The 24,141-nt window shown below is 38.4% G+C and overlaps 1 protein-coding gene across 7 annotated transcripts in view; it reads right to left on the minus strand.

Annotated features, from left to right (window-relative positions):
• Positions 1–24,141, minus strand: part of MSRA (methionine sulfoxide reductase A) — a 443,018-nt gene that overhangs the window by 113,474 nt on the left and 305,403 nt on the right. For all 7 annotated transcript variants that reach the window (XM_027600674.2, XM_027600673.2, XM_027600677.1 and 4 more), the window contains one exon: positions 871–977. In XM_027600674.2, the coding sequence (XP_027456475.1) occupies positions 871–977 (107 nt within the window). The remainder of the gene's footprint in view (positions 1–870; positions 978–24,141) is intronic.

Below are 24,141 nucleotides of genomic sequence, written 5' to 3' on the forward strand. Positions count from 1 at the left end.
AGAACCAAAGCTCTATTGGAGATTTTTAAATAGAATACAAGTTAATAGTAAAAATAATTATTTCATGCTATTCTAACAATATTTCTAAGTAGTATTTTCACTATACTTCAATCTACTGTTACTAGCAAGAGACAGTGAGTATCCTGGGTTGAACTGTGTGCCCAAAAAAATACAGGTTGGAATCCCAACCCCCCCAGGATCTCAGAATGTGAGCTTATTTGGTGATAGCGTCTTTACAGAGGTAATCAAGTTAAAATGTGGTTATGCAGTTGGACCATAATCTACTATGACTGGAGTTGTCATAACAAGGGGAAATTTGGACACAGAAACAGACATGATAGAGGAAAGACAATGTAAAAAAGATACAAGGAGAAGACAGCAATCTACAAGCCAAGGAGAGGGGCCTGGGACAGAACCTTCTGTGGCAAGCCTCAAAAGGAACCATGAGCCAAGCAGAGCCAGCACCTTGATTTTGGACTTCCAGCCTCCAGAACCATGAGACAATGATTTGCTATTGTTTAAGCCACGAGTCTGTGATACTTTGTTACGGCAGCCTGAACAAACTATTATAAGGCGAAGAAAGAAAAAATGAGATTTAGCGAGAGAGAGAGAGAGGCAGAGAGAAACAGAAAAGAAGATATATCAAGATACATATTCATCTGGATGAGTTGATTTTAACAAGAAATGCACAAGGGCCTACTCCTAAAATCTCATTTAGCATATTTATGGAGCAGAAGCTGACAGATATTTCCAAAAACTGTGTAAATGGAACACAGTGCCAGGTGAAACCAACCAGATTGTCCCTCTACAAATGGGGTCTGACCTGGTAGGGGCCAACAGTGGGAATCCAGGAGCAAGAGGGGAACCTACCTTCTGGTAGTCTTCTTTCGACCTCAGGGCCACCTCCATGTGCTCAGTAGAGGTTGGATAGATGGCTGAGCGGTACTGAGTGCCATGGTCATTGCCTTGGCGCATGCCTGAGAAAGTGGAAAGCAGAAAGGATTACTGGAGTGGACCAGGTAAAAAGGCCAGTGTCACAAGTTCTCTATGATTCATGTGCTGCTAAGTTGCTCGGTTTTGTTTTGTTTTTTTTCCAACTGAAGTATGGTTGACACACAACGTTACATTAGTTTCACATATACAACTTAGTGATTTGACAAGTCTTACCTTATGCTACACTCACCACAAGTATACCTACCATCTGCCACTGTACAATGCTATTACAACACCTCTGACTATATTCCCTATGCTGTGCCTTTTATTCCTGTGACTTATTCATCCCATAACTGGGAGTTTGTACCTCCAACTCTTCTTCACCCATTTTCACCCATCCCCCACAACCTCTCCCGTCTGGCAACCATCAGTTTGTTCTCTGTATTTATGGGTCTGTTTCTATAATTTGTTTGTTTGTTCATCTGTTTCGTTTTTTTTAGATTCCACAAACATGAGAATTTGTTTTTCTCTGTTTTACTTATTTCACTTAGCATAATATCCCCTAGGTCTATCCATGTTGTCACAAATGGCAAGATTTCATTCTTTTTTATAGCTGAGTAATATTCTGTATATGTACACCACAGTTCCTTTATCCATTCATCCATCAATGGACATTTAACATTGCTTCCATATCTTGCATATTATGAATAATGCTGCAATAAACACAAGGGTACATATATTACTAAGTGCTTGTTTTAATTTCATCTTGACACCACTCTCCTTAAACAAGAACAAAATATATGTTTCACTTTGCTTATTTTAATTACAACAGATGTTTGAACTTACGTAAATTTATCATAGGTCTTAGATCACAGTAGATGCTCTACAATATGTATTTTTCTATGCAGATATTTAAATCACAACCTATTCCATTTTTCACTTGCAAAGCACTGTGTTGTACATTATTTCTTGGGATCTTAGTGAGATAACGTGTATGGCAGTTACTGTGGTCCCTCACTTGGCAAATAAGGAGATGGGATTACGTATGTGTAAGCACCTGGCATACTGCTTGGCACATAGGAGGTGCCTATAAATGACTAAATAGCTGGTATTCAGTGAGTTTGAAGAGCTTGCTTAAGGTCATCCACACAATTAAGAGAAAACCTGAGCCTTAAAGTTAGCCCACCCCATTTTCCACTGTGTCACAGCTGCTAACATATAGATCCCAATCAATTTCTAACTGAATAATTTAGTCCCCAAAGATAAACAGCCACAGGCTGAATATAGATCTCCTATAGATCTTCATGCTGTGGTCAAATGAACCTCGCATGCATTTACTTCATCATTCAAGAATCCACTTCAGTTTTGTTTTTATTAACATATAATGTATTATTTGTTTCAGGGGTACAGGTCTGTGATTCAACAGTCTTGCACACTTCACAGCGCTCATCATAGCACATACCCTCCCCAATGTCCATCACCCAGCCAAGCCATCCCTCGCACCCACCTCCACTTGAGCAACCCTCAGTTTGTTTCCTGAGATTAAGAGTCTCTTATGGTTTGTCTCCCTCTCTGGTTTCATCTTGTTTCATTTTTCCCTCCCTTCCCTTACGATCCCCTGTCTTGTTTCTCAAAGTCGTCATATCAGTGAGATCATACAATGCTTCTCTTTCTCTCTTTCTGAACTGACTTATTTCGCTTAGGATAATACCCTCTAGTTCCAACCATGACATTGCAAATGGCAAGATTTCAATTTTTTTCATGGCTGCATAATATTCCTATATATATATATATATATATATATATATATATATATATATGACACATCTTTATCCATTCATCTGTTGATGGATATCTAGGCTCTATCCATAGTTTGGCTATTGTGCACATTGCTGCTATAAACATTGGGGTGCACGTGCCTCTTCGGATCACTACATTTCTATCTATGGGGTAAATACCCAGTAGTGCAATTGCTGGGTCATAGGGTAGCTCTGTTTTTGAGGAACTTCCATACTGTTTTCCAGAGTGGCTGCACCAGCTGCACCAACAGTGTAGGAGGGTTCCCCTTTCTCTGCATCCTCGCCAACATCTGTTGTTTCCTGACTTGTTAATTTTAGCCATTTTGACTAGTGTGAGGTGGTATCTCACTGAGGTTTTGATTTGGATTTCCCTGATGCCGAGCGATGTTGAGCACTTTTTCATGTATCTGTTAGCCATTTGGATGTCTTCTTTAGAAAAATGTCTGTTCATGTCTTCTGCCCATTTCTTGATTGGATTATTTGTTCTTTGGGTGTTGAGTTTGATAAGTACTTACAGATTTTGGATACTAGCCCTTTATCTGACATGTCATTTGCAAATATCTTCTCCCATTCTATCGGTTGTCTTTTGGTTTTGTTGATTGTTTCTTTTGCTGTGCAAAAGCTTTTGATCTTGATGAAGTCCCAATAGTTCATTTTTGCCCTTGCTTCCCTTGCCTTTGGCGATGTTTCTAGGAAGAAGTTACTGCAGCTGAGGTCGAAGAGATTGCTGCCCGTGTCCTCCTCAAGGATTTTGATGGGATCCCTGTCACACATTTAGGTTTTTCATCCAGTTTGAGTTTATTTTTGTGTGTGTGAGGAAATGGTACAGTTTCATTTTTCTGCATGTGGCTGTGCAATTTTCCCAACACCATTTGTTGAAGAGACTGTCTTTTTTCCATTGGACATTCTTTCCCGCTTTGTCAAAGATTAGTTGACCATAGAGTTGAGGGTCCATTTCTGGGCAATCTATTCTATTCCACTGATCTATGTGTCTGTTTTTGTGCCTGTACCATACTGTCTTGATGATAACAGCTTTGTACTAGAGTTTGAAGTCCGAAATGGTGATGCCACCAGCTTTGCTTTTCTTTTTCAACATTCTTCTGGCTATTCAGGGTCTTTTCTGGTTCCATACAAATTTTAGGATTATTTGTTCCATTTCTTTGAAAAAAGTTGATGGTATTTTAAAAGGGATTGCATTAAACATGTAGATTGCTCTAGGTAGCATAGACATTTTCACAACATTTGTTCTTCCAATCCATGAGCAAGGAACATTTTTCCGTTTCTTTGTGTCTTCACCAATTTCTTTCATGAGTATTCCATAGTTTTCTGAGTATCATACCATCTACAAAAAGTGAGAGTTTCACTTCCCCTCTGCTGATTCAGATGCCTTTTATTTCTTTTTGTTGTCTGATTGCTGAGGCTACGACTTCTAGTACTATGTTGAATAGCAGTGGTGATAGTGGACATCCCAGCCATGTTCCTGACCTTAGGGGAAAACCTCTCAGTTTTTCCCCATTTAGTATGATATTCACCAGGTGTTTTTCATAGATGGGTTTTATGATATTGAGGTATGTACCCTCTATTCCTACACTGTGAAGAGCTTTAATCAAGAAAGGATGCTGTACTTTGTCAAATGCTTTTTCTGCTTCTGAGAGGATAATATGATTCTTGTTCTTTTTTATTAATGTATTGTATCACATTGATTGATTTGCAGATGTTGAACCAGCCTTGCAGCCCAGGAATAAATCCCACTTAGTCATGGTGAATAATCCTTTTAATGTACTGTTGGATCCTACTGGCTAGTATTTTGGTGAGAATTTTCGCATTCATGTTCATCAGGGATATTGGTCTGTAGTTCTCCTTTTTGATGGGGTCTTTGTCCAGTTTTGGGATCCAAGGTAATGCTGGCCTCGTAAAATGAGTTTGGAAGTTTTCCTTCCATTTCTATTTGGAACAGTTTCAGGAGAATAGGTATTAATTCTTCTTTAAATGTCTGATAGAATTCCCTGGGAAGCCATCTGGCCCTGGGCTTTTGTTTGTTGGGAGATTTTTGATGACTGCTTCAATTTCCTTAGTCGTTATGGGTTTGTTCAGGTTTTCTATTTCTTCCTGGTTCAGTTTTGGTACTTCATACGTCTCTAGTAATGCATCCATTTCCTCCAGATTATCTAATTTGCTGGCATAGAGTTGCTCATAATATGTTCTTGTAATTGTTTGTATTTCTTTGGTGTTGGTTGTGATCTCTCCTCTTTCATTCATTATTTTATTTTTTTGTGCCATTTCTCTTTTATTTTTGATAAGTCTGGCCAGGGGTTTATCAATCTTATTAATTCTTTCAAAGAATCAGCTCCTAGTTTCATTGATCTGTTCTACTGTTCTTTTGGTTTCTATTTCATTGATTTCTGCTCTGATCTTTATGATTTCTCTTCTCCTGCTGGGTTTAGGCTTCATTAGTTCTTTCTCCAGCTCCTTTTGGTGTAGGTTTAGGTTGTGTATTTGAGACCTTTCTTGTTTCTTGAGAAAGGCTTGTATTGCTATATACTTTCCTCTTAGGATCGCCTTTGCTGCATCCCAAAGATTTTGAACAGTTATGTTTTCATTTTCATTTGTTTCCATGAATTTTTTTAATTCTTCTTTAATTCCTGGTTGACCCATTCATTCTTTAGTAGGATGCTCTTTAGCCTCCATGTATTTGAGTTCTTTCCAACTTTCCTCTTGTGATTGAGTTCTAGTTTCAAATAATAGTGGTCCGAAAATATGCCGGGAATGATCCCAATCTTTTGGTACAGGTTGAGACCTGATTTGTGACCCAGGATGTGATCTATTCTGGAGACTGTTCCATTGGCACAAGAGAAGAATGTGTATTCTGTTGCTTTGGGATGGAATGTTCTGAATATATCTGTGAAGTCCATTTGGTCCAGTGTATCATTTAAAGTCTTTATTTCCTTGTTGATCTTTTGCTTAGATGATCTGTCCATTTCAGTGAAGGGAGTGTTAAAGTCCCCTAATATTATTGTATTATTGACTATGTGTTTCTTTGATTTTGTTATTAATTGGCTTATATAATTGGCTGCTCCCATGTTAGGGGCATAGATATTTACAATTGTTAGATCTTCTTGTTGGATAGACCCTTAAGTATGATGTAGTGTCCTCCCTCATCTCTTATTACAGGCTTTGGTTTAAAATCTAATTTGTCTGATATAAGGATTGCCACCCCAACTTTCTTTTCATGTCCATTAGCATGGTACATTGTTTTCCACTCCGTAACTTTAAATCTGGAGGTGTCTTTGGGTCTAAACTGAGTCTTTTGCAGACAGCATATCAATAGGTGTTTTTTATCCAATCTGATACCCTATGTCTTTTGATTGGGGTATTTAGCCCATTTACATTCAGGGTAACTACTGAAAGATATGAATTTGGTGCCATTGTATTGCCTGTAAGGTGACTGTTACTGTAAATTGTCTCTGTTCCTTTCTGGTCTATGTTACTTTTAGGCTCTCTCTTTGCTTAGAGGACCCCTTTCAATATTTCTTGTAGGGCTGGTTTCGTGTTTGCTGATTCCTTTAGTTTTTGTTTGTCCTGGAAGATTTTGATCTCTCCTTCTATTTTCAATGACAGCCTAGCTGGTATAGTATTCTTGGCTGCATATTTTTCTCATTTAGTGCTCTGAATATATCATGCCAGTCCTTTTTCCAGCCTGCCAGGTCTCTGTGGATAGGTCTGCTGCGAATCTAATGTTTCTACCATTATAGGTTACAGACCTCTTCTCCCAAGGTGCTTTCGGGATTTTCTCTTTGTCTCTGAGACTTGTGAGTTTTACTATTAGATGTCAGGGTGTTGACCTATTTTTACTGATTTTGAGAGGAATTCTCTGTGCCTCCTGGATTTTGATGCCTGTTTCCTTCCCCAAATTAGGGAAGTTCTCTGCTATGATATGCTCCAATATACCTTCTGCCCCTCTCTCTCTTTCTTCTTCTTCTGGGATCCCAATTATTCTAATGTTTCACTTTATGATACCACTTATCTCTAGAATTCTGCCCTCATGATCCAGTAGTTGTTTATCTCTCTTTTTCTCATCTTCTTTATTCTCCATCATTTGGTCTTCTTTATCACTAATTCTCTTTTCTGCCTCATTTATCCTAGCAGTTAGAGCCTCCATTTTTTATTGCACCTCATTAATAGCCTTTTTGATTTTGACTTGGTTAGATTTTAGTTCTTTTATTTCTCCAGAAAGGGATTCTTTAGAATCTTCTATGCTTTTATCAAGCCCAGCTAGTATCTTTATAATCGTCATTCTGAACTCTAGTTCTGACATCTTACTAATGTCTGTATTGAGTAGGTCCCTGGCCATCGGCACTGCCTCTTGTTCTTTTTTTTTTTTTAATGAGTTTTTCTGTCTTGTCATTTTGTCCGGAGGAGAATAGATGAATGAGAGAACAAAATGCTAAAAGGGTAAAAATGACCCCAGAAAAATATACACTAAACAAATCAGAAGAGACCTGAAACTGGGGGAAAAGAAAGTGAGAGAGATAAAAAAAAGAATATGATCAGGCTGGTGACTAGAACAGAGCCATCATGCTCCCTGCTCGGTGGGAAGCCACACAGATTTTGGGTGTATTTTCATCTGTTAAAAGAAATTATCTCCCAAAATTTTAAAGAAAGAAAAACTTATATAGATACAAAAATATATAAATAAATACGATGAAGGGATGGAATATGACTGTAAGGATAAAAATTTAAAAAGATTTTAAAAAAGGAATTGATAAGAAGTTGGTTGAAAAGAGAATGAAAAAAATTTAAAAAAAGAGAGATAATGTGATCAGGCGGGAGACTAGAACAAAGTCATACACTAGATTTAGGGTATATTTTGGTTTGTTAGAAGAAACCATATCCCAAAATTTTAAAGAAAGAAAAACTTATATATATGCCAAAAATAAGGGGGATGGAATATGATTCTAAAAATGAAAATTAAAAAAGATTTCAAAAAACGAATTGATGTTGGTTGAAAAAGGGAAGAAGAAAAATTGAAAAAAAAAGAAAGTTTAAAAAATTAACTTTGAAAACTAAAGAATCATGGGGAAAAAAGCCATGAATTCTATGTGCTGTATTCCCCTAGTGCTAGAGTTCTGCCGTTCTCATTGATTGGTAAACTTGGTCTTGGCTGACTGTTCTTGCTGGTCTTCTGGAGGAGGGGCCTGTCACAGTGGTTCTCAAATGTCTTTGCTGGAGTCGGAATTGCCCCACCCTTGTTGGTCTGGGCTAAGTAATCTGCTCGGGTTTGCTCTCGGGAGCTTTTGTTCCCTGCAAGCTTTACGTACAGCTTTTGGAGGACGAGAGTGAAAATGGCGCCTTCCAATCTCTGCGCCAGAGGAGCCGAGAGTTCAGGGCCCCACTCCTCAGTGCACCCCCAGAGAAAAGCAGTCAATCACTCCTGTCTCCCCAGTCTCTGGCCGCACTCCGTGCTCACCCAGCCTGTGACAGAGTGTTTCTATCTCTGAGTCTCCAAGCCCAGCAGATCCCTGCAGTGCGCTCCCACGCCGCTCCTCCCAGAGGAGGAAGGGGAGTCTCCCGAGATCTGCTGCTTGTTGGGTCCCTACTGGAGGAGCAGTGGCCTGACTATGCCACGGATCACAGTTTATGGCAACCCCGGGATGAGAGCCCACTCCTCGGCTCCGTCTCTGCAGCTGCTTCCCCGCTCTGATACCTGGGAGCTCTGCCACACTCAGGCACCCCCAGTCTTTCTGTGACCCCGAGGGTCCTGAGACTACACTATCCCATGAGGTTTCCACCCCCCACTTAGCCACTGGAGCGACGTCCCCTCAGTGGAGCCGACTTCTAAAAGTTCCGATTTTGTGCTCCGCCGCTCTATCGCTTGCCAGTAGCGGCTGATGGAGGCTCCCTCCCCCGCCATCTATCCTCCCGAATATCGCCTCGGATTCACTTCTCCGCACGTCCTACCTTCCAGAAAGTGGTTGCTTTTCTGTTCAGAGAGTTGCTGCTATTCTTTTCTTCAATCTCCTGTTGAGTTCATAGATGTTCAGAATGGTTTGATCCCTATCTAGCTGAATTCCTGAGACCAGACAAAATTTAGGTCCCCTACCCCTCCACCATCTTGCTCTTCCCTCCTCTCCACTTCAGTTTTAACAAGTGCTCCTAGACACCTCCAACAGAAGACTCAATCTTCCAAAAAGAACAGCTTTGTGGGGCGCCTGGGTGGCTCAGTCGTTAGGCATCTGCCTTTGGCTCAGGTCATGATCCCAGGGTCTTGGGATCAGCCCTACATCGTGCCCCCTGCTCGGTGGGAAGTCTGCTTCTCCCTCTCTCACTCCGCCTGCTTGTGTTCCCTCTCTCTGTCAAATAAATAAAATCTTAAAAAAAAAAAAAAAAACCTTTGTACTTTCAGACGTTAACATCCATATGAATTACCTGGGGATGTTGTTAAAATGCAGATTCTGGTTCAGTAGGTCTGGGGTGAGCCTGAGTGAGATTCTGCATTTCTAAACTGCTCATGAGTAGTGCTGACAAACCAGATGGTACTTTGAGTAGCTAGGGTTTAGAGTTTGCTCAGATGTTTTCAAGTTCTTTATAATCCATCAGCAACAATTTTAATTCCAATAATGCAGTAAGGAAAACTTGAATCTTCCAAACCAATATTCCTGAGGCACCCAATGTACAGTGCTCCCTCCACCTCCCCCCATTCCCCCAGGAAGCACACACTTTTTACTGAACTATTCAAGACTTAGTTCAAGTATCTTCACTCCACAAAACCTTCCCTGAGTGCTCCTTATAGCTGCAACAATCACGGACTCCTTTGGGCAGGTCTCTCTCTTAGAGATTTTATTGTACTGCATCGTTATTATGTGTTGTCCCTCTTCCTCATTTGTGAGCCTTCCAAAGGGCAGACCCTTACAGCCATATGACCTGGTATAGCATCGGACACATGGATATACTTCCACCAATATTCATTGCATGAAAAACATATGAATTTATATCTTGTGATCCAAGGCCCTGCAATCAATACTAGAGTGCAAATCAATCAATCAAAGTGCTTTTTATCTTGTAAATGAAAATGTAAATTCAAATGTAAATAAAATAACTTTCTTAAGAGCCCTAGGAAAAAGCTACCAGTGAGTTAATACGTTTGACTAATAGAGGGAAGTGCAGTAGCCAAAGACACCAGAGGTTCACTATGGCAGTTAATTAACTGACAAGCTAGAATTCATGATCAAAACTAGAGGCTAATAAAAAAAAAAATCTTGCCATTTGCAACAACGTGGATGGAACTAGAGGGTATTATGCTAAGTGAAATAAGTCAATCAGAGAAAAACAAGTATCTTATGATCTCACTGATATATGAGGAATGTTTAACTTCAGGAAACAAACTGAGGGTTACTGGAGTGGTTGGGAGTGGGAAGGATAGGGTGGCTGGGTGATGGACATTGGGGAGGGTATGTGCTATGGCGAGCACTGTGAATTGTGTAAGACTGAGGAATCACAGACCTATACCTCTGAAACAAATAATACATTATCTGTTAACAACAACAACAAAAAAGAAGATAGTAAGAAGGGAAAAATGAAAGGGGGGAATAGGAGGGGGAGATGAACCATGAGAGACTATGGACTCTGAGAAACAAACTGAGGGTTTTAGAGGGGAGGGGGATGGGGGGATGAGTTAGCCCGGTGATGGGTATTAAGGAGAGCACGTATTGAATGGAGCACTGGGTGTTATATGCAAACAACAAATCATGGAACACTACATCAAAAACTAATGATGTAATGCATGGTGACTAACATAATAAAATTAAATTAAATTAAAAAAACTAGAGGCTAAATATAGAGGTTCAAATAATAACAAACTAGTAGGATTTAGGGTCAAGTCATAGGCTATCTATGGTGTGTACATGTGTACTGGTGCATATGGTGGGGGTGTTTCTGACACTTACTTGTTCACACCCCAGTTTGGTTGACTTCCTAGAAATTCCACTTTCCCTTCTTCAGAGTCCCATCCCCACCTTGAAACACAAAGGTCACATGGGGACCAGGAAGTAATTAGTGGCTTAAACAGCCACTATCAATAACACCAAAATATTAATTTGATAATATACAATAAAAATAAACCAATCCATGTCTCCAATAAGCACTGTATAAATACCAAATTAGAGTATCTATTTCATTTCTGTATAAGTTACATATTCACTTAGGTATAATATTATTATAATATACAATATGTATTTTTACAGCACAAATATTATTTATAGTATATACTACATAGGTATTATTATAGTATTATTTATTAAGCACTTAGTATGTGCCAAATACTTTCCTAGGTGCTGAAGATACAGCAATGAATAAAAGCAAACCCTACCTTTGCAGAGCTCACATTTCAGGGTAATTTAAGAAACTGGATAAATATACATTCCAGAATGGCACTTTGGCAATATTTTTTTTCTTTACCTTCTTCAGTGTTCCCTCCTTCCCTTAAAAGTAAGGCTTTTCTTGAGTGACTACTTCATATCTTTTTGTGCACAATGATGTGATGGTAGCATTATTGTTCCCTCTGAAAATATGCTCCAAAAGATTTATCCAAAATATTGCTGGGTGGCTGATTTTCAGGAAAATCTGACCCATCTCCATTCGGCACAAGATGCAGAACAGTAGGGTCTCCATGTGGAGTTGTTTACATCTACTCAAGTTCCCTTTCTTTTGGAAGATAAACTAGTATGTGAGTTAAAGAGAACATGGAGATGTGATTTATTTTTTTCAACAAATTTTGCTAATATTCTCATATGCTTTGGACAGAAGACAATAAATATCTCTGTATTTGGATGAAGGTCCTTCACTTATCATAGGATTATGGGAAATTGGTGCTTATGAATAAAAACTGACTTTTTAGCAAACAAGATGGGAATAATTAAGAATCATTCCAAGGAAACTGTATAATAGTGGGCTCTTCCACTGATATATTTTCACAAATAGTCAGGTAGAAGAATGAAATCTTTAGATTTACATCCACATTCAGAGCCTCTCTTGTAGTGACATGACAACCTAAGGGGTAGAAACATCTGGAATTTCCCAAAATTGTGTGGTTGGGCAGAAAAGATGCACATGACTGTCATTTCTAGGCAAATATGTAAGGCAGTACATTTTTATAAAAAACAATCCATAGATTTTTTCATGTAATTGTGGGTTATACTACTACTACAATCCAGGATGGGGATTTATGAACCCTTCCCTAAAGCCATGATTCCCTTGAATTAAATTCTAACTTGATCATCTGCTAATTGTAATACTACAATACTGATAGGGCTGCTGTCACTGCTGTCTTTGTCTTCTCTGTGCAGACTTGGGCTGTCCCCAACTCACCCTGGACAGCTATAAAGAGGAGTAACATAGTGGGCATTATCCACAGCTCCGTCCCAGACTCTTTGCACCTCTCTCCTTGCACCAATGCAAACCGACTATTCATCCGTTGGAAAGACGGGAATTATTCACACAGTTACAGCCACCATCTTCAAGTCTTACAGATTGGAATTTACAGCCCTGACTTTCTGATCCTAACACTTTTTGGATATTCTAATAAAACTGACAGCTCCTCATGTCAGAACCAACACACACTCTCTTCCCAGTCACTTTGGCTAAACCTTTGCCTGGCCAGAAAGGAAGACAAGAAAATGTCAAAGAGATACAGTAGGGGATAGAGAGAAAACATCAAAGCCTTTATTCAGATATCCTTGAATTTTTAGTGACACTGGATAAGGCATTAACCCTCTGGTATACTCATGAATAACAACGTTAATTTGATTGAATATTTTTCCAACAAAATTCATCCCAAGGAGAAGGTATTAATATCTTAAAACCATACACACATTTCCACCTACTTGTGTATGTGTTTGGTTGATTCCAATGCATGTACCTTTTGGTTAACTGATGAAAAGGCTTATTAAATGGATAGGAGCCTGAAATATGGAAACAGATGGTTCACTGGGAAATATGATTTGATGCTCAACAGATTGAAAAACCTATAGAACAATGGATTTTCTGTTCTCGTTATTTTTAATACATTGCATTTACAGATGTTTAGCATCATTAAACTTTTCACCATTTCTTTCAACCTCCATTGGTTTGCGTTATGAACACAAAATAGTAATTCACATGTGAGGAAAACCTGTTCATTAAATCTCTCATAAGAAGCCTAGGACTCAGAGTTACAAGATCTTGTTTTTAAGTCTGACTCTGTCACTGACATGCTTTATGTAAATTACCTAATTTCTGAGCTTCAAACCTCATTTGTAAAATAAGGATTATAAGGACCTAAACTACAGGCTTGTTGTGAGGAGTAAATGAGATGAAACCTGTAAAGCACTTTGTTGACTATAAAAAATTATGTAGGTGTTAAGTACTTTAATTTAAACAACTTTAAAAAATCTCGGAATGCTTCAGAATAATTAGTTTGAAATAAAAATAACAAATGATGTCACACAAGATACTCTAGGTATAACCCTTTTCATCCCCTGAAAAGCATTAAATAATATTCTTCTCTCAGATGCCCTCACAGTACAGGTCACATAGAAAAATCCAAAGAGAGAATCAAAATCCATTTTATGTGTGTAGAAATGTACTAGATTTTAACTCTTTATTACATTTTTTAGGAGAATTATCTTCCTAATTAAAATTTTAGCTCTACTACTCTCTAGCCCAGTTCTCTATCTCAATGGAAAACAAACCCAAGAAAGGGAAAAACTCTTTGAGTGAATTTTCTGACACCTGCCCCTACCCATGAAGAGCTTTCCAAACCAATGTCTCACATTCTTGATCTCTGATCTGAAGTTTGGAAAAATCAGGCCTTTTGGGCATTTATCCCAAGAAAGAGCCTGGAAATCAATGGTCCAACACCTTGAATCACAAAATGAAGGAAATATTTGACTATTATACCTGATCTAAACAGCCTTTATAATGCTGTTATCAAGAGGGCAAAACTAACCAAAACTGCATTGTGAAAAAGGACAGAAGAATGTCACTGAGAGACAGAGAATCCCTACTTATCTTTCCTTCTTCCACAAATAAATACATTCTCTCTAGCATAAAGTATTCAGAGTGCCAACTGTATACTCAGCACTATGGAGGCTACAGCAGAATTAATTATAAGCCTTGATCCCAAGAAATGGCCTGGAAAAGGGGAAGAGGGAAATGGATGAGCTTGACTCTATACTTCACTGTACTGGGTTTCACCAGCATTTCCCCTCACATTGCAGATGGCTGTTATTAGTCTTCAGATTAGCCCTGTGAAGTTGGTATTCTCAACCTTCCTTGACACAAAGGAAGCTGTGAATCAGAGACATTAAGTGACCTGCCTGATGCCACAGAGCTGGTAAATGTCCATGTTATGATTTAAAGCTAGATCCACCTGACACCAAAATTGATGCACAACAAGTTAGAGCAAAACACTCAAAGATAATGGAACAAAGTGCCCTGTAGGTGGTGCATCTGGAAAGGAGCATCACCACCTAAGGTCCAGAAATAAGAACAAGCTTGGTACTTGCTGAGGACTATGAAGAGACAGGGCTGGGTTCTGCCTAGAGGCCTAGAAGGAAATGAAGTTGGTTAGTTGAGCATGAGGCCATAGGAATCTTGACAGGACATACCGGCGACCAGATACGTTTGGAAACATCAGTCTCAAGGAAGCCACAGAATTCTTTGGAACCCTGGGTAAGCATAATCTTCAAAAATCCAAAACTCTCTTTTATACAGATTCAGTAAGTGTTGCAAAGTTCACTGTGCCCTCCACTTGGCTTTGGAAAAACTGATAGGATAAATTACTGATACTATTTGGCTGTTTTCGTGTTCCAGGAAAGCAAGCAATGGGCCTGCTGTAGTGGGTGAAATGAAAATAACTGGCTGAGAAACATCTTGTGCTGAACATTCTCCCATAGCACTCTCTAAACTAAGTAATGAGGACTGGGCTTTGGGGCCTTCTTGAAGAGGACTGACCTCTTGGCATCTACCAACTGTTTGTGATTTCTCCATCCACCTTCTTCAAATAAGATTTGAAAGGACAAACCTGAGACTGTTCTAAGATTTCTCTCTCTCTCTCTCTCTCAGCAGAGCCACAGAAAGCAATGGAAAACAGAAATGCTTAATCTATAATGAAGCAAAAAAGATAGAAGTTCTCATCTGCTCAATGGGCCTTTTAAACCTTAGCTCATTTTTGGCTACCAGTCCTGTTTTATACCTTCTAACTGGAGAGATGAGAAATACACTTGAACATGGAAATTTTAAATGGAAATTCACATTATGACTTGTTTCAAGGTGATTACTTTAAGAAATTCCAGGACTCACCAGTTGATAGTGAACATCAGGGCGAAGAAGAACACATTTATAAGGGGCTGCAATTACTAACTGTGTTAGGGAACTTCAAAGGAGTAATAATCTCATTAGAGGGCTCTCTGTGTTGGTTGCACAGACAGGGTGACTCCCCAGGAAGAATCCATATTCTTCTCTTCTATAGACTATTGCTAGGAAAAAATTCGATCCTGACCCATAATCGGGTTTTGTCATGAGACAGTTCTGAATTCTAATTTTAGCTCTCCTTTTTACTAACTGTGTAACCTCAGCCAAGTTATTAGACCCATCTATGCTTCAATTTCTTCATTTGGAAAAATGGAGGTGATGGTACATACCCCACAGGGTTGTTAGGTATCTTACATAGGAGCTCAGTAAACATAATTCCTCCATCCCCTTGTGACTTCTAATGCAGAAATTCAAGGAAGAGACTTTTTCAACATATTAAGAATTAAAAAATTTCTCTGTCAATGAAGAGTTGGTAAGCATCTACCTCAGTCCAGAAATCTTGCTAGGACTTCAGCTAAAACACACACCAAAGAACCTGATCTCAGTCTCAGAAAATTTGTACAATGTATCATCAAACAGATAAGCAGGCAGAGAAGCAAGATGTGCTCATTAAGAATGAACAGAGATCCATCTAGAATCCATACCTCTTAACCACTCTGGCCTCAGTGGCAATCAAGGATTTGGGTCAGATCCTTTTAAAACCAGTTTTATTGAGGTAAAATTGATATACAATAAATGGTATGCCTTTAAGATATACAATTTGATCACTTTTGACATGTATATACATAATGAAACCATCGCCAAAATCAAGATAATGAACAACTCCAAAATACCCCTCAGGCCCATTTTAAATCCATCCTTCCCACCACTCCCAGTCCCTGCCCTAGAGCCTCAGGCAAACTCTGACCTATATTCTATCATTCATTTAGATTCATTCACATTTTCTAGAATTTTATACAACTGGAATCACATAGCATGTACTATTTTTTCGTAACTCAAGCAGGCTGTTATAAGTTCTTTCTTTTTATTGCTGAGCAGTGTTCCATTGACTGGATAGCCCACGATTTATTCATTGACCTATTGATGGACATTTTGGTTCTTTCCAGCCTTGGACTATTAAAATAAAGCTAGTGTAAATATTCCTGTATAATTCTTTGTATGTACATATGCTTTCTTTTCTTCTGGATAAATACCTGGGAGTGGAATGGCTGGTACATTTTTGCTTAAGACTGTCAAACTTTTTCCAAAGTGGTTGTAATATTTTATATTACCTGCCAGCAATTATGAGAACTCCAGTTGTCTTGTATCCATACAAACACTTGGTATGATCAGTCCTTTTAATTTTGGCCATTTGAAAATATGTGTAGTAATAGCTCACTGTGGTTTTAATTTGAATTTCTTAATGCCTAATGATGTTGAGCATTTGTCATGTGATAATTTGCTATTTGTGTATCTTCTCTGGTAAAGTACTCAAATATTTTACACATTTTTAAACTGTGTTTAAATATGGTTGAATTTTGAGAGATTTTTTTATACATTCTGGATACAAGGGTCTGAACAAATATATAACTGGAAACTGCTTTCTTTCAGTCTGTGGTTTGTCTTTAATTCTCTTGGTGACTTTCAAAGAGCACAAATTAATTTTGATGAAATCTAAATTATCAATGGTTTCTATTACGGATCAAGTTTTTGGTGTTATAGCTAAAATCTTTATCTAACCCAAGTCACGAAGATTTTTTCTTTTATTTACCTCTAGAAGTTTCATAGTTTTAGGTTTTAAATTTAGAGCTATGATTCCTTTTACATTTTGTATATGATATGAGGTACAGATAAGATTTGTTTTGGTTTTCTTGTTGTTATTGCTGTTGCATTCTTTTGTTGTTGCTTTTTTGCAGGAGGATATATAATTGTCCCAGCACCATAATGGAAAAGATTATCCTTTCTCCACTTTACAGTCTCTCCTCCCAGACTTTGTGGTATGTTTGCAAAGCACTGAATTTCTACATATCTTAGTGCCCTCAATATACACTTACTGTTTTGGCTCTAAACAGTAGATTATCTTTTAAAGAGATTTCAATCTTTAAAAGTCTGTATGTTTAGTTAAAATGTAGTTAACGTTGTTAGCACTCTTTATTCCTTTGTGTAAGGTCCATATTTCTGGCTGGTATCACTTCCTTTATACTTGAAGGACTTGTTTTACATTTCCTTCTAGCTCAGGTCTGCTAGTGATGAATTCATTCAGCTTTTGTACATGTGAAAAAGTATTTCTCCTTCAATTTTGAAAGATATTTTCACCAGGCAAAGAATTCTAGTACGACAGTTCTTTTTTCCTTTCAGTACTTAAAGATATTACTCCCCTAGCCCCCACCTGGTATTGTTCCTGGAGGAAACTGCCATCTTCTGTATCTTTGTTCCTCTATGAAATTTATCTTTGTTCTGTGGCTACTTTTAAGATTTTCTCTTTATCACTGATTTTAATGATTTGATTATCATGTGTCATGATGTAATTTTCTTCAAGTTTCTTGTGTTTATGTTCATTTAACTTCTCGGATCTACAGTTTTACAGTTTTTATCAAATTTGGAATTTTTTCTGACATTCAAATTCTTTTTATCTCAGACATTATAATTTTCATCTCTTGAAGTTGGGTTAGGACTTTTTTTTGAAAAAAATGTTTTATTTATTTGAGAGAGACAGCACAGAGAGAGGAGCAGAGGGGGAGGGAGAGGGACAAGCAGACTCCACACTGAGTGTGGAACCCAATATGGGGCTCAATCCCACGACCCTGAGATCATGACTTCAGCCAAAACCAAGAGTAGGTCACTTAACTGACTGGGACCCTGGGTTGGGTCTTTTTTTGTATCACCCACTCTTCTACTTAACATGTCCAATCTTTCCTGTTGCTTCTTAAATATAATGAATACAATTTTAATTACTTTAACTTTTATTGCTAGTGCCATTATCTATGTCAAGTTTGGGTCATTTTACATTGATTGATTTTTCTCACTATAGATAGTATTTTCCTGTTTGTTTGAATGCCTGGTTATCATTAACAGATGCCAAAAAGTGTGAATTTTACCTTGCTGGGTGCTGGATATTTTATAATCCTACATATACGTTCATATTCTTTGTTATGTAATGAAGTTAAGTTACTTGGCAAAAGTAACATATCCTTGAACTTGGGGGAAGATGGTGGAGTAAGAGGACCCTAAGTTCATCTCATTCCACAGATACAACTCAAAAATACTCTCATCAGTGTAAGCAACCCAGAAACCACCTAAAAACTGACAGAACAAACTGCACAACTAAATGTAAAGAAGCCACACTGAAGAGGGTAGGAAGGGCAGAGATGTGGTGGGGAGCTAAAGGGATCAGGCCATCTGTGGAGTGAGGAGAGGGGAGCCAGGAGCCCTGGGCAAGGAGAGGGGAGAGAAACAGACCCTTATGCCAATGAGCCCATGCAGGGAAGATTAATCCCCATAACATCTGGCTTTGAAAATTAGAGGGGCTGAATTGTGTGAGTTCTTAAAACCAGTGGACTTAAGGCTGGGAATTTAAAAAATCAGCAGGCTAGACTCTGGGAGAGCTGGGAAGGTAAGAGGAAGCTGAGTCCCTGCCCTTAAAGAGACAGCAAAACAAAGAGCACAGAGAGATACAGAGTAGAAGCCACAGTTTGAAAAACACCTGTAACATACAAGAGGGAGAATTATTTACTAATCTCAGAATGTGTCCCAGAGGGGCAGTGTTCACTGAGGGAATTCTCTAGGAACAAAGGACCTGGCAGGTGCCATCTCCCTCCTCTGCCAGCCCCCCCAGCATAAACACACAGCCACCTGTGGGAACTGGCATGGCACCAACATTTACTACCTAACTTGCTTTCCCCAAGCCCTGTGCCCACCCCTCCAGCCCCCACAGCTTCCACAATCTGCAGATCTGGAGATCTGCTCTTTCCAGTCATGCTTGCCTCAGTCCCACCACTGCGGGTTCCCTCCCCCAGAAGACTGGCACACCTTATTAAAATTGTGCACCCTGCCCATGCATGCTTGGCAGATCTGCCCTGGCCAGTCCTGGTTCTGGTGGGGTGGCAGCAGCAAGACTCATTTCACAAGCAGGTCAGCATGCACATTGTTCAAACTGTGTGCCCCAACCCAGCCACCCAGTCTCAGCAGTGGCAGCAATGGTACGTCCCCCATTGCTGGCATGCAAACCTGTGGGCACCACTCAACCCACTCCCCTTCAATGTGCTCTTGGTCAGAGCACATTCAAACTGGGCTACAAGCCTAGCAGTGTGCAAGCAACCCCAAAAGGGTCCAGCACCACTCCAAAGTGGCTCTGGCCCTTCAGTGAGAAGAAGATAATCACACACACCAATCAGACATTGCAGACAGTTGGTGTGATTGCAGGGACTGCCCACTAACAAAAACTTCTCAGGGGACAACACAGGGAAAGCAACCTGTAGTTTGGTGCTATTGCATCTCTGGCAAATGCCTGATCTGATTCAACTCAAGCCCAAGGCAGCCCCAGACTGGTCCACTAATACCACAGGGATCAAACACTGCCCACAACAGGCAAAGAGAGCCACTGAAGACAAATGGACCAAAGGAAAAAGCAGCCAAGACACAACAGCAGGGTACACACAACACACCTAGGAGACACCCCTGAAGTGCCAGATTCCAGTGAACAGGAGACACTGCACTTCAGGGCAGTGCAGGACCTCTTCTAAGGCCATTACTTTCAAAGGCAGGAGATGTAACCGACTTTCTTAACACAAAGCAATGGACCAGAGAGTTAGACAAAATGAGGAGACAGAGAAATATGTTCCAAATGAAAAAAAAAAAAAAAAAAACAGGACAAAACCACAGCAAGAGAGCTAAGATAAACAGATATAAGTAATATGTCTGATGGAGAATTTAAAGTAATGATCGTAACGATACTCAATGGACTTGAAAAAAGAGTAGAGGACATCAGTGAGACCCTCAACACAGAGATAAAAAGAAATCAGAGAAGACTAACACAATAAATGAAATTAAAAATACACTAGATGGAATAAATAGCAGGTTAGAAGAAGCAGAAGAATGAATTAGTGACCTGGAGCAGAAGAATGAATTTATGAAAAGCAATCAAGTTGAGCAGGTGAGAGAAAAAAATTGTACAAAATAATAGACTTAGGGAACTCAGCACCTCCATCAAGCATAACAACATTGATATTACAGGGATCCTAGATAAAGGAGAGAAAAGAGGACAGAAATTTTCTTTGAAGAAATAATGGTGGAAAAATTCCCATTTCCTTCCCATATGGGGAAGGAAACATAAATGCAGATCCAAGAGCAGAGATCCCCCAATAAAATCAACCCAACGAGGTCCACACCAAGATACATAGTAATTAAAATGGCAAAAACTAGTGATAGAGAGAATTTTAAAAGAAGACAGTTATAAGGGAAACCCCATAAGGTAATCAGCAGATTTTTCAGTAGAAACTGTGCAGGCTGGAAGAAAGTGGTATGATATATTTGAAATGCTGAAAGGGAAAAATATGCAACCAAGAAAACTCTATCCAGCAAGACTATCATTCAGAAGAAGGAGAGGGGCACCTGGGTGGCTCAGTCATTAAGCGTCTGCCTTTGGCTCAGGTCATGATCCCAGGGTCCTGGGATCGAGCCCCTCATCAGGCTCCCTGCTCGGCAGGAAGCTTGCTTCTCCCTCTCCCACTCCCCCCTGCTTGTGTTCCCTCTCTAGCTGTGTCTCTCTCTGTCAAATAAATAAATAAAATCTTAAAAAAAAAAAAAGAAGAAGAAGAAGAAGAAGAAGGAGAGATAAAGAGTTTCCCAGACAAACAAAAGCTAGAGGAGTTCGTGGCCACAAACCAGCCCTATAAGGAATGTTAAAGGGGATTCTTTGAGTGGAAAGGAAAGACTGTAAGTAAGAGTAAGAAAACTAAGAAACACAAAAGCAGTAAAAATAAGTTTATCTATAAAATCAATCAAGGGACACACAAAAGGATGTAAAGAATGACACCATTTACCTAAAATGTGGTGGGGACAGAAGTAAACAGTGGGTTCAAACTTAAGTGACCATCAGCTAAATATAGACTGCTATATGCAAAAGATGTTATATATAAACCTAATGGCAACTACAAATGAAAAACCAGTAATAGATATGCAAAAAATAAAGAGAAAGAAATCCAAGCATATCACTAAAGAAAGCTAACAAAATGTGACAGAAGAGAGCAAAAGAAGAAAGGACCAGAAAAGAACTACAAAAGCAACCACAAAACAAATAACAAAATGGCAATAAATACCTATCTATCAATAATTACTTTGAATGTAAATGAACTAAATGCTCCAATCAAAAGATATAGGGTGATGGAATGGATAAAAAACAAGACCCATCTATATGCTGCCTATAAGAGATTCATTTCAGACCTAAAGACACATGCAAAGTGAAAGTGAGGGGATGGAGAAACATTTATCATGCAAAGAGATGTGAAAAGAAAGCCAGGGTAGCAATACTTATATCAGACAAAATCCACTTTAAAACAAAGAGTGTAATAAGAAACAAAGAAGAACATCATATAATAATAAAGGGGACAATCTAAAAAGAAGATATAATAATTGCAAATATTGATGCACCCAATATGGGAGTATCCAAATGTATAAAGCAGTTAATAACAAACATAAAGGAAGTAATTAATAGGAATACAATAATAGTAGAAGACTTTAACACCCCACTTACATCAATGGATAGATCATCAAAACAGAAAATCAACAAGGTAACAGTGGCTTTGAAGGACACATTGGACCAGATGGATCTAACAGATATATTCAGAACATTCCATCCTAAAACAGCAGAACACACATTCTTTTCAAATCTGCATGGAACATTCTCTAGAATAGATCACATATTAGGTCACAAAACAAGTCACAACAAATTCGAAAAGATCAAAGTCATACCATGCATCTTTTCTAACCACAACACTATGAAACTAGAAGTCAACCACAAGAAAAAAATCTGGAAAGACCACAAATACATGGAGGTTAAACAACATGCTACTAAACAATGAATGGATCAACCAAGAAATCAAAGAAAAAAATTTAAAATTACATGGAGAGAAATGAAAATGAAAACACAATGGTCCAAATTTTTTGAGATGAAGCAAAAGTGGTTCTAACAGAAAGTTTATAGCAATACAGGCCTACCTCAAGAAGCAAGAAAAATCTCAAACAAACAACCTAACCTTACACCTAAGGAGCTAGAAAAGGAACAAACAAAACCCAAAACCAGCAGAAGGAAGGAAGTAATAAAGATTAGAGCAGAAATAATTGATATAGAAACTAAACAAACAAACAAACAAACAAACAGTAGAACAGATCATTGAAGAAACCAGAGGCTGGTTCTTTGAAAAGATCAACAAAATTGATAAGCCTCTAGCAAGACTCATTAAAAAAAAGAGAGGACCCAAATAAGCAAAGTCACTAATGAAACAGAAGAAATAACCACCAATACCACTGAAAATAAACTACTGTAATAGAATACCATTGAATACTTATATGCCAACAAATTGGATAACTTAGAAGAAATGGATAAGTTCCTAAAAACATATAAGTACCAAAACTGAAGCAGGAAGAAATAGAACATTTGAACAGACAAACTACCAGCAATGAAATTGAATCAGTAATCAAAAAACTTCCAAGAAATAAAATTCCAGGACCAGATAACTTCACAGAGGAATTCTACCAAACATTTAAAGAAGAGTTAATACCTATTCTTCTCAAACTATTACAAAAAAAAATACAAGAGGAAGAAAAACTTCCAAATTCATTCTATGAGACCAGTATTATTCTGATACCAAAACCAGATAAAGACACCACAAAAGAGAGAGAGAGAGAGAACTACAGGCCAATATTCCTCATGAATATAGATGCAAAAATCCTCGACAAAATATTAGCAAACCAAATCTAAAAATACATTAAAAAAATACACCATGATCAAGCAGAATTTATTCCTGGGAAGTAAAGGTAGTTCAATATTCACAAAACAATCAACGTGACACATCACATCAATAAAAGAAAAAATAAAAACCATATCATTATTTCAATAGATGCAAAAAAATTTGATAAAGAACACATCCATTCATAATAAAAACCCTCTGCAAAGTAGGTCTAGAGGGAACATATCTCAACATAATAAAGGCCATATTATGAAAATCCCACAGCCAACATCATACTCAGTGGTAAAAAAAAAAAAAAATGAGAGCTCTTCCACTAAGGGTCAGGAACAAGACAGGGATGTCCACCCTCACCACTTTTATTCAACATAGTACTGGAAGTCCCAACCACAAATTAGACAACATAAAGAAATAAAAAGCATCCAAACTGGTAAGGAAGAAGTACATCTCTCACTATTTGCAGATAACATGATACTATATATAGAAAATCTATATATACCATATATACACCATATATATCTGTATACACCAAAAAAAAACCTAATGGAATTGATAAATAAATTCAGTAAAGTCACAGGATACAAAATCAATGTGCAGAAATCTGTTGCATTCCTATACACTAATAATGAAGCAGCAGCAAGTGAAATTAAGAAAATAATCCCATTTACAATTACACCAAAAACAATAAAATATCTAGGAATATACTTAACTAAAGAGGTGAAAGACTTACACTCTGAAAACTATAAAACACTGATGAAGGAAATTCAAAACAACATAAAGAAATAGAAAGATATTACATGCTCATGGGTTAGAAGAACAAATATTGTTAAGGGTGCCTGGGTGGCTCAGTTGGTTAAGCGACTGCCTTCAGCTCAGGTCACGATCCTGGAGTCCCAGGATCGAGTCCCACATCGGGCTCCCCACTCAGTGGGGAGTCTGCTTCTCCCTCTGATCCTCTCCACTCTCATGCTCTCTCTCACTCTCTCTCTCTCAAATAAATAAATAAAAATCTTTAATAAAAAAAAGAAAAACAATATTGTTAGAATGTCTATGCTCACCGAAGCAATCTACAGATTTAATGCAATCTTTATCAAAACATCAACAGCATTTTTTATAGA

Source organism: Zalophus californianus, chromosome 2 (genome assembly GCF_009762305.2).
Source record: "Zalophus californianus isolate mZalCal1 chromosome 2, mZalCal1.pri.v2, whole genome shotgun sequence".
In the NCBI taxonomy this organism is placed as follows: Eukaryota; Metazoa; Chordata; class Mammalia; order Carnivora; family Otariidae; genus Zalophus; species Zalophus californianus.